The 11,735-nt window shown below is 31.9% G+C and overlaps 2 protein-coding genes across 3 annotated transcripts in view; one reads left to right on the top strand and one right to left on the bottom strand.

The window, feature by feature from the left end:
* The window catches only part of LOC112162561 (H-2 class I histocompatibility antigen, alpha chain), a gene marked incomplete at its 3' end in the record, with an annotated part of 2,615 nt that extends 2,289 nt beyond the window's left edge, over positions 1–326 (bottom strand). The window contains 1 exon segment of the mRNA XM_024298369.2: positions 158–326. Within this exon segment, the coding sequence (XP_024154137.2) occupies positions 158–212 (55 nt within the window).
* A 1,879-nt stretch (positions 327–2,205) lies between these two features.
* LOC112162562 (H-2 class I histocompatibility antigen, alpha chain) lies at positions 2,206–10,386 on the top strand. 2 transcript variants are annotated; one of them, XM_024298371.2, is made up of 9 exons: positions 2,206–2,411; positions 2,986–3,258; positions 3,353–3,643; positions 4,134–4,418; positions 4,592–4,723; positions 6,963–7,001; positions 7,505–7,531; positions 7,955–7,990; positions 8,984–10,386. In XM_024298371.2, the coding sequence occupies exons 1-9, from the start codon at positions 2,357–2,359 to the stop codon at positions 8,992–8,994; spliced, it is 1,149 nt and encodes a 382-aa protein (XP_024154139.1). In that variant the 5' UTR covers positions 2,206–2,356; the 3' UTR covers positions 8,995–10,386. The 2 variants fall into 2 exon arrangements, with proteins under 2 accessions (XP_024154139.1, XP_024154138.1); XM_024298370.2 differs by having other exon boundaries at positions 7,493–7,531.
* The last annotated feature ends 1,349 nt before the right edge of the window (positions 10,387–11,735 follow it).

The following is an 11,735-nucleotide window of genomic DNA, read 5'->3' as shown; positions in this document are numbered from 1 at the left end:
ATTTTTTTTTAAATCTTTCAGATGTGTAAAAATGTCCACAAGCTACAACAAGGTAAGTTCAAATATCAAATATAACACGGACCAAAGGAAAAAATTGTTTTAATATCACTTTTATCTTGTACCTGACCCATCAACATATCAAAAAGTTAAATTTTACCGCAGTTCACGAGCAGTCCACTCCCCAAAAGGACCAAGACTGAGATGATCAACATTTTGAACCCAGTTCAGATCCGGCTGTTGGTCCAAAAATCAGTTTAATCCGATCGTTTTGGTCCATGAACCTCCCCCAGAATCCAATCCTTTCTGTATTTTTTACAACCCCTTGTGCTTCCTTGTACCCTGCAGTTTTATTTTAAACCTAGTTAATAATTAACATGTCTATAAATGTTTGAACGATGCATTCACTTCAATTCTGTTAATTTGGAAACCTTAAAAATGAAGTTGTCAATAAGAATTGTCACCTTATTTCTAGTTAAATTAATGTGGATTTAACTCAATAATACAAATTTGTATTTATTTATTTATTTTCAATAGGCAAGTAAAAGTAAAAGCATAAGTATTTGCACAACACTATTCATGAAATGAGTTATTTTGCAGATATGAGGGTGTGTAAAACCTTGAAATGATAAAATAATAATTAGGAAAAGGAAAAAGAATAAAGTAGTAAAAATATTTATATAAGGGTATGCCAAACATTTTTGAGGATAAAATGTGTCATTTTTCACTCTACAGATCAGTCTCTTTGCTGTTTGAGGCTATAATCATTCAGGGTTTTGTCTGTTTTTCTGCATGAGAAGAAGGTGCGTTCAAGGACAGAGCGGCGTCGTTTTTTCTCGATTCAAAAATGTCGAACTTAAGAATAACGTTTATTTCGTGAATGATATTTCCTTGAAATAATTCTAGAACAGCTTACCACACCCATCCACATTACTGAATAGTTGTGTACTTCTTACTATGTCGCTTATTTGAGAAAAAGACCACTTCCGTGTATGGCAGTGGTGCCTTCACGTGGTCTTGGTAAAAATGAAAGCCAAACAAATTTCCGCTTAAACCGGATCAAGTCTTACTAAAAGACAATCCCTTACTTTTACAAATAAATTATTTTAAACTAGAAAATGATCTGTGGACATAATTTAAAAAAAAAAACAGCTATATATTAAATGAGAAAAATGAAATTCTCAGTAAATGGTGTGAAAATAGCATTTGTTCTGTTTTTCATCGTTTGGTCATTTTCTCAACTTTTGTCAAGCCTAATTTCATGGCAAATATAATACATAGCTGTTCTATTTGAATATATTCCTTTTATAAATTGTACACTAATATATCAACTTGTGACACCATAATTACTAATATTAATAAGACAAAAACATCCTGATATTTAATAAAAGGGTAATTATCAATTTATAAAAATGACTTTAAACTGAAGCATTTATGCTAATATATATATATATATATATATATATATATATATATATATATATATATATATATATATATATATATATATATATATAAATTACAGTTTTAAAAGTTTTGGGATGAATATTTAATATCAATAATAATACTTAATTTTTTTGAAAAAGTAATTGAAACTATTGTACCAAACTACAAATATTTTGGAGAAAAACTGCTCAAACAATATTTTCACACCATTACCAACATTTTTATTGAACAACATCATATTTGGCATGAGGTTAGAAAACAAATGTGAACAAATCTACCATACACTAATATATGAGAACATTAAGAATATTTAAAAATGAATTCAAATAATTTCTAGAATTACCAAAAGTCCAAAAGGAAACCAAAATAAAAACGTATATAATATTGAAAAATTATCTTTTGTTTCTAAATGTGTGAGTGATGACTTAATGACAAACAAATAAATAAACCGGATGGTGTCACGAGGCTTTGTGATGATTTTTTCCCATAAAACCTGCATTTAAAACGTAGTTAAATTTCATCCCAAGTACTCGGGGCTTTCTGACAGGACGACATTTTTTTCATACCAGGAAACGGGTTTGTTTGTTATCTCACATTTCAGTAATTTACCTGTTGACACCACGCCCCATTGCGACACACCTGTGGGCCGGGCAAACAAAGGTGATTAGTCCAGTTGATATCGTGGACGTTGCAGAAACTTCTCTATATTTTGATTAAATATTTCAAATCGGTGTTTAACAGTTAATGAATATCATGAACACAGCCACGATATCTGTAAAATCCAAGCGACCCTTAAATGCACCATTCGAGCCCGTTTCCTGTTTCAAGCTGACTTGTTTATGTCGCGTGAGGAAGACAACGAAGATAAAATATTTTATATATAATTCCTGAGTTTGATCACGCCACAACAAAAATGATAGTTTTGTGGTCTGGTGTCTTTTTTGGGACACTCGTGGCTACGAATACCGGTAAGTTATCATGTTCTAACATGTTAACCCTCATCCGGTCGAAACCGAAAGTAAAAAATAATGTGACGTAGTTTAAAATTTACACTTGATTGAGTAATTTCTGCTTAAATAAAAAACTTAAACCGTATTTAATTTGAAATTTACGATGTTAAAATGTTTTTAAGGAGTCAGACATTACCTAAAACAAACTTTTAGATAAGTAAAAATAACTATTAGCTCATTGTTTTAATGCTAGCATGCTAGGTTAGAAACAGCTCATGTAGCGCAACAAAATTAAGTATTTGGTTTTTATTGTAGCTGTTCTATTACGATACGATTTTACATTAGGTATTTTTTAAACATGCTACGTTTGCAAAACACTAGAAAATAAATTTCTTTGGAAAATAAGAATATTTATATATAAATAAAAGCATTTGAACTTAAAAATACAGTTTTTCTGTGCACTAGTTATATACATTTATGATAATTTATTTCATGACTTCATTAAACTTGAAAGCTAAATTTTCACAGCACAGTCAGTCCACTAAAATAACAGCTTTTTATACTTTCTTGTTTTTCACTTTCTGTTTTACAGAGACACACTCCCTGACATACATCTACACAGCCTTCTCCCATCCTGTGAAGCTCCCAGGCATCCATGAATTCACTGCTATGGGTCTGCTGGACAACAGAATGATCGATTACTATGACAGCTCCGAACAAAAGAAAATTCCCAAACAAAAGTGGATGGAGGAGCGACTCCAGCAGGAATACTGGGATAAAGGAACTCAGTCCCGGCAGAGCAAGCAGCAGTGGTTCAAGGTTAACATCGACATCCTGATCAACCGAATGAGACAAACTACTAATGGTGAGATTTGAAGGGAAAACAGATTGCATATTTTATGTCCACTTTTTGTGTTTTTGTCAATACAGCCCAAATCTATGAACATTTCTCTTCTCAGAAACTCATGTTCTTCAGTGGATGCATGGATGTGAAAGTGAAGAAGATGAAAACGGTAACCTTAAGTTTAAGCGTGGCGTGGACATGTACAACTATGACGGAGATGACTTCTTAAGTTTTGATGATGAGCATCAAGTTTGGGTGGCTGCAGTGGATGCAGCAGTCACCACCAAGAGGAAGTGGGATGAAGTCACAGCTCTGAAAGACTACACCAAGGGTTACCTGGAGAAGGAGTGCATGGATTGGATGAGCACCTTCCTCACTTATTCAAAACAGCAGCAGAGAAATGCCAGTATGTATTTTTAAGAACCCATCTGCTTTTATCTTTGATGTTGGCAGTATTTCTAAATGTAGATTTAGCTTTTAAAGTTTACTCTACCATTAAGGCCATTATACATATTTGCAATAATTGAATTATAACAGTTATATTTTTCTACACATAACTTCAATGTTTTTTATACTTTTTGCCAGCAAGTTTCTTTCAAAATGAAATGAAATGATGTGCCAATTGTTAAAATGTAATTTTGTGTTTTCTGAGTTATAACGTGTCTACCGTCAATTAGAGAAACGGAAAGTATGAAACTCATAAAACCAAAGTCCAAGTTGTTTTTCCTGACCAGACAACTGACTGTTAAAAACATCTTATTACCTTCAGAAATCAACTTTAAATTTTAGAAATGTTTCTGAACACATTACTTTCAAAATATTTCCTGATGAAGGTGCCAGGAAACAAAGCAAAAGCTGTTCAAAACAAAGATTGATGTCTGATTTTGTCTTTTCAGCTCCTCCTGAAGTTCACGTGTTCACAACAAAAGCCAAACAGTCCTCAATCGTCGTGCTGACGTGCCTCGCCACAGGCTTTTACCCAAAAGACATCAACCTCATTATTAAAAGAAATGGACGCATCCTCAATAAAGAGGATGGAGTGATGAGCTCTGGAGTTCGTCCGAATCACGATGACACCTTCCAAAGGAGAGATTATGTGGAGATTTTGAGGAGTGACACCGCTGAATACACCTGTGAAGTCATTCATGAAGCTTCTGACATGCGTGTGAAGAAAACATGGGGTAAGTCACACTCTTGCTTTAGTTATGAATTTATTGTTTTTTCATATCATTAGAAACCTCAGAAATTTTAGGTTTTGGTGTTTGAAATGAGAAAATGTACTTCCACGTTACACAATATCTAACTTACAATTAGAGCGTGTAAAGAACATGAACCTGTGTTTTCTGTGTTTTAGATCGTCGCCTTCCTCCTCTTGATGGATCTCACTTTGCAGTTCATGTTAGCCTTGCCGCTGTCTCCAGTCTTCTTCTTCTCTCTGTCTTGGCTTTGGTGTTTTTTATTTGGCATGTAAGAAAGGGAAACCGCAGTAAGTATATTCTTTTATGATGCATCTAAAACATTTGTCTGAATAATGTAAGCAAATGTATAATAATAATGCGCATATTCTGTAAATGTTTTATATATTTTTTTTTTTTGACAGAAACTTTTTTAATTAAATTAGTAAAGAGAAATTTGCTAAAATTGATGTAACTGTGAAGCAGTGTCAGTTCTGGTTTGAATGAATGAACTTAATTTATACAACACTTTACAACTGCTTATAGCATACCAAAGTGCTTCAGGATAAAATAAAGAGGAAAGTTTAAAAAAATAGACAAATTAAGAACAAAATATAAAAAACTGCATAAAATTACAAAAGCAGTCTCAAATCAAAATTAATTTATTAAGCACTTTTCAAACTAAAATAACACAACTTTTCACTGATTTGATTTGGCAGAGATTTTCCCACCAGATGTTATTCCTGATAACCCTGTTGTTTTTTGTTTTTTTATCTGGGCTGGGAACTGGCACAGGGGGACCCAGATTTGGGCCTCTTGTGGCTCCATAGTTAGGCGAGAGAAGGGTCGAGCCCTCTGCGAGACAAACCCTGGTTACCCATGCGCCAGTCCTGCCGCTACTAGAGTAACACAAGGTGCTTTACAAAATGAAAATACCTCATAAAAACAAAAAACTATGATTGAGTATTTGGGCCAGTTCACAACTGAAAAATGTAAATTACGACTTTAAATATTATACATTTACGAGTCAAAAATCTTAACCGTTTGATTACGAAAACAAAGTCGTTTATTTGTTGACTGGAAAAGTCATCGACTACATGATTTACTTTTTTTCTCTTACATTTACGTGTTATAGAATTTTAAATTTATGACTTTAAATCTTGTAAATTATGAGAAAAAGTCATAAATTTACAAGAAAAAAAACAAACTTATGAGAAAAAAAGTGAAATTTACGAGAGAAAAATATTTACAGGAAAAAAGTAATAAATTAACAACAGAAAAAAATCATACATTTACAAGAAAAAAAGTAATTTATGAGAAAAACGTCATGAATTTACATGAAAAACACATAACATTTATGAGAAAAAATTAATAAATTAAGAAAAAAATCATAAATGTACGAAAAAAAATTAATTTATAAGAAAAAAGTCACTAATTAAAGAGATACTGTAAAAGTGATAAATTTACAAGAAAAAAACATAATATTTACGAGAAAAAAGTCATAAATTAATGAGAAAAAAAGTAATAAATTTTCGAGAAAAAAAGTCATAAATTTACAAAAAAACAAACAAACATATTTACGAGAATAAAAGTAATACATTTACAAAAAAAAAGTCAAAAATTTACAAGAAAAAAACATAATATTTTTGGGGAAAAAGTAATAAATTAATGTGGAAAAAAGTCATAAATTTACAATAAAAAAGTCATAAATTTAAAAGAAAAAAACCAGAAATTTATAAGACACTTTTATCAGTGAGTTTGACTTTCTGGGATTCTGTCAGTAATGCAGAGTCTCATTCGTTAAATAAAGAGCTCAGAGACACACGTTTGCGTGACCACAACTTTATTCTGCTCTTTCAATACCCAATAATCACATACCCAGAATCCCATTTGTTGCCTTATGTCACATATCTGTCTTGTGCAGAAGGAACAGCAAAGAAGAATGTTAACAGGGTTGCATATACGCGCTCTTAACATCTGTCATCTCTCTTCTCCAAATATAACATCTCGTTTCAGCACAAAACAGTGAAAGAGCAATAAAAAAAACTGAATATTGAAAAAGACAAAAACTAAGCCTCTTCATTCAGAAACACCACACAGAGTTGGAGGAGATATTATCTGTCATGGAGGAAGAAATGACTGGAAGTTTACAGCTGCAGGGATATCCATGACTTCATCACCATCTCTGCAGAGATCCTGCAAGCCGCCCATCAATGAATAAAACTTTAATAAACCAGAAATCAAACAACAAAAAGCTCCCAAAAATGTGTAACGTTTTGAAAATTACTTAACAAACCTGTTTAATCTACTAAATGTAAAACTTTTAATTTAATAATATTCACTTTTTGTTTGACATGGATTTCACAAAATCCTCAGAAGTAACATTCAGCCAAAGAGCAGCGATCTCTTGATGAACAGGAATATTTGACATTTTGAATTAAGGTTACGTTTTTTCTGTCTTAATACATTTGAATTAACATGTTAATTTCTAGGGTTATTTATCTGAGTTTAGTCAATGTTGTTGATTTCTAATAGAATCTGTTTTTACAGGAAAGGGGTTTCCTAAATATCATGTACCCAAGAATCAAGGTAAAAATCTTTTTCTCTGTATTAGTTTTTGTTAAACCTGATAAAAATCATATAACTGATGTGTGTAGTTTAAATAGTTTTTTGTTTGTGACAAAATGTACTTTTTTAAGGTAAAACAAATCTAAGTTAAAGTTTTTTTAAGTGATGAAATATTAGTGAAATCATAAGTTTTACTCGTGACTCACTAAAACTTACTTTTTGAAATAAACCACATAGAAATATTGACAGTTTTTGTTTTTAGGATAATTTAACCTTAAAGAAACACACACAAAGGCATGACTACTTCATATAAAGCAAAACATATTACAGTAAAACACACCGGTTACTTTAGACTCCAGCTTTCATGTATTTATTAATTGATAGTTTTTTTTATTATCTTTTACCATATTCAATGAAACTAGATGAAGACATTAAGAAAGTAACATTTTATTCATGTTTTATTTGTATTTATTTATTTTTTTAAATACTGGGTTAAAATATTTTTGTTTCAGTCAAAGACACAGAACTCCCTTTCACCATCAAAGTCAAAGGTAAGAGTTTTCTTTATTTGTTGAGGTTGACCAATAGGGCTGTCAATAACGATTATTTTTGTAGTCGATTAGTCAACAATTTTATATGTAAGGTGATTAATTGAATAGTTGAAACAACAACAGTAAATTTCTTGGGACACCAACATATCTTAAAGGTTAAATATTAATAAATTAAAATTTTCTCAAGTAAATAAAACGAAGTTAAACGCAATTTTTGAAAAATGTGAGTGTTAAATTGTCCGTAGTCACAATTAATCTTTTAATTAAGTTTAAAAAATCCTGCTGCTTTTGTTTTAGTTCTGTTTTAATACATTCGTTTTTATTAAAAATGTGTCTTCATGCATAAAGAAAAATCATTAACATGTTCGAAATAAACTTAAATTAATACCATGATAAACCTGAATCTTTTCTCCACACATTCAGGTTCGTCTGTTGGCAGCAACGACTCTGCTATCAGTGGTGAGTAGCTTTTAGCTTAGCATTTCATTGTTGTTGGTGCATCTCAGCTGAAAAATCGTAAATCAACAAACTAAATTTAAATTGGAGCTAATTGAGTACCAATTTTTGGAGCATATTTTACACTTAAAATCCTTGAATTTTGTCCAATAATACAGTTTACCTTAAAGGGTAACCAAACAGGGAGAATGGAGGCTGACCTCCTCCCACAGCCTTAGTTTGAAAATCCAGTCGGAAGGGTGGAGCTGGGGAACAGGAGAGTTACGATTACTGGAGCTGCACATCACGATGAAGGACTTCTGAAATGACGTGATCGATCACAAAATTCAACTGCAATACCTCAATTCAAGCTGTAGGGGGCAGCGCCCAGATCGTTTTCGACTATATTTTCAAGACGTTTATTTTAAATTGTTGCAAATTTGGCAACAACCAACACACAGCACTTCACCTTTAAAACCCCATTTATAGATGGCAACAGCCAAAAAAAATATTGATTTAGGGTTTGGTTACCCTTTAACGATGAATTCTGGCTGCGCTAACTGACATCAAATTGATTTTATCTGATGCTTGGCACTCAAAAGCCTGTCAAAATGCTCGACTTTGGTAAATTACAAAATCGCACCACACGATGGATTGTTGGAGCATTGTGGGTAGTGTAGTCAGTGAGCTAGTGGAGAGATATGTACTTAAATTGTTATTTAGTTGAATAAAGTTTGACTTATGATTGTCTTAGGATTAGTTTTTTCTTGGTGTCCTGACTCAAAGAGCACAGTGACCTAAAGGAACCCTTATGCCACGTTCACACCAAACCCAACTCACCTCCTAAAATTCTGTTTTTGCTGCTTGTCCAAAGTGTGTTCATAAATCGCCTGCCACATGTGGGAGGAGCTACCACTTAAAGTTTTTATCATTAGCAACATGAAAGAGGAATTATTGAGGACCAACCTTGTCTTTAAAATGTTTTCACAAATTCAAGAACTGTTCTTATCTTTTCAGGCTGTGACTGAAAAATCAAGCTTGTCTTCTTAGAACAGGGGTGGGGAACGGGCCTGATGGTCCAGAGAACCTGCATGTGTTCTTTAGTTTCTGTCATAGAACGTCCCGTTAAAAGAATCCTGTGGAAGAAACAGAATCTCTTGAATCACCTTCAGTGTTTTAACGGCTTTATCATTTGGACAGCCTTTTTTTTCATTAATTTAAATTATTAATTTTTTTTATTGTTGGTTAAGAAAAAAGTCTGTATGTATTTATTGAAGATAATATCTGTAGTTACATACAGAAAAAAATACAACAAATGATCCTTATACCTAATTAAAAATGAAGGTGAAATTAGAATGAAGAATAAAAACTAATGACTAAATAGCATTGATTTACAGTGGAATTTTGAGAAATGTTTACACAATAACTTCCTTTATGTATGAATTTGCAAAATATTTGCTTGACTGAATTTTGAGGGGGAGTCTGTGTTATTTGAAAAAAAACCTCTGACACATTTCTGCTTTTTTGTGTGTTTTTGCACTTTATTTTAGTAAAATTTACAGTTTTTCTGTAGTTAAAAAATCCTGTTTGAATGTTATTTGTAAAATGAAGGTCAATTAGTTTACTGCATAGATTTTATGCACTTCGAAATGCACCAAAGAGGTCAATGAAGTTACAATGAAGTTACTAAACAAATCTGATGTTGTATGGTTACAGTTGAGTGAATTGTTTGTGTGTGATGGATCTTCATCATAATTTAGTTTAGTTTTGTTTCATTTTTTTCTGTTTTTCTCTTCCATTGTCTTTTTTTTCCTGAATAGTGTTCATAATTTCATTATGTAGCTTCTAAGATACTTTTTTGTGTTGTTCAATAACTGCAGCTCTTTTCCGTTTTCTAAACCACAAATATCATGAAACCATTGTAGTATTAAACCTTACATAGATGTGTCTGAAATCTATTTAGAAATTAATCTCTTATTATTATCTTAAGATTAGATTAATGTCACCAATATATATGTCACCAATATATATATATATATATCTATTTCAGTTTTAATTTTTTTTTGTTGCAAAAATAAAATTAAAATTAACTCTGTAGGTTTTTTTTATCAATTCATTAAAAGATAACTTAATACATCATTCACACTTGGTAGTACAACCATTTTTGACTTGAGGTCAAATAACTTATTTTCTATGAAGTTACGTTTATTTACTAAATTTAATTTTGAAAAACTTAGGTTCCTAAATTGTCTTTTATGTAAATCATAAAAAAGTGCTACATAAATGATCTCAAATTCCGACTGCAGTTTCACTGTTTTATATATACTTATTTTTAAATTCATTTAATAAAAATTGTATGTACCCTATCACGTTTCCACCAAATTGTATTTTTTTAAATAAAAATATGTTTTTAAAATGAACATTGTGGGTTGTGTTGTTTTATTATTTTACTCAGTACAGCATGTTTAAGGGAGAACTCATTTAAACTAAAAAGTTTAGCCATTTTTGACTAGAGGCTAGATAACTGTTGAGTTTTAATAAAGTTAAGCTTCTTTGCTAAATTTTATTCAGAACAATTTTGGTTCCTTGATTATTTTTCTGTATAATTATAAAATATTGGAACACTTTTACTGTTATAATTTCAAATTCAGTCTGCACAGCTTTTTCACTGTAGTAGCTAAACATGCGCACTAGAGGGCGATAAAACGTCCATTTTAGTTCATTGCAACTTCTTGAATTAATTGAGTACATTTTATCCAATTGTGACCTTACCATTAAATCCACAGGAGATTCCCAGATGAAAGCATAACAGTCCAGATAAACAAGGCAACAAATATAAACATTTATATATATATAAATATTATTTATATATATATATATATATATAGTCTGAAATTGCAATTGTAGACTAACAAGACTATTTCTGGTAAGCACCGTTTAGTATAATTGGAAGTCGTTCATTTTCCTTAAAATGGCTCGGTACCCAGTGAACGCAACAAAAAGATGCGTTCACGGACCGGTCCGTCCTTCACCCTGAAGTAGCGGAGGAAGTCTACTAACCTGGTAAGTTATGTATAAATAAAAGTTATAACTTAAAAAAAACCACTATAATTTAAGAAATTATATCTTCATTGTGAATATTTTTGTTAATTATATGAAATGCGTTTCTAATAAATATATAAGAAAGAAAAAACAACGATAGGTGAGGACGTGGAACGTTTTCTGCACAAGGTATCTAATGTACGAGGGACCTTGAATGCATCCCTGGCTCAGAGTGAAGGCGTCGCCTCAAGTCAAGAACTCAGCCGGGGCTCTCACGGTTATATTAATGGGGAAAAAAATAAAGACTATGAAAACTAACTCAAATACGTTCAGAGCTTCTTGCGTGAATCATGTCCTCGTGTTGTTACGGGAAAAACATCTGGCTTACAAAGTTAGGAAACTGTTAGCCTGCTCTGCGGTGATTGGCGGATTTCCTGGTGATGCGTTTGAGTCACCTTGGTTTTCACGGTAACAACGCAGCTCTCTTACCTGAGGACATGAACGCGTGTCTGCATAGACTGCCTCTGTCTGCATGCGTTAAAAATCTCAACACTTAATAGTCAAAATATTTTACTAGTAAATTAGTTCCATCTTGTTGGACTTATCACTTAAAAAGACTTTATGCAAAAGCATTAAAAACAAACAGCAGCCACTAGAATGCTACAACCATAGGAGGATTTTTATTCATCATTTTATTGTTTTGTGTTTTAAATAAAACTTCATTACC

The sequence above is a fragment of the Oryzias melastigma genome, linkage group LG11 (genome assembly GCF_002922805.2).
Source record: "Oryzias melastigma strain HK-1 linkage group LG11, ASM292280v2, whole genome shotgun sequence".
NCBI lineage: Eukaryota > Metazoa > Chordata > Actinopteri > Beloniformes > Adrianichthyidae > Oryzias > Oryzias melastigma.
This window is presented reverse-complemented; position numbering and strand designations above follow the sequence as displayed.

What these genes read in the sequence shown, in the direction of transcription:
- LOC112162562 (XM_024298370.2), top strand. Translation starts at nt 2,357, where the DNA reads ATGATAGTTTTGTGGTCTGGTGTCTTTTTTGGGACACTCGTGGCTACG. An exon ending in ACAGCAGCAGAGAAATGCCA is followed by an intron (nt 3,644 to 4,133) that starts GTATGTATTTTT and finishes TTGTCTTTTCAG; the next exon opens with CTCCTCCTGAAGTTCACGTG. An exon ending in TTTCACCATCAAAGTCAAAG is followed by an intron (nt 7,532 to 7,954) that starts GTAAGAGTTTTC and finishes CCACACATTCAG; the next exon opens with GTTCGTCTGTTGGCAGCAAC.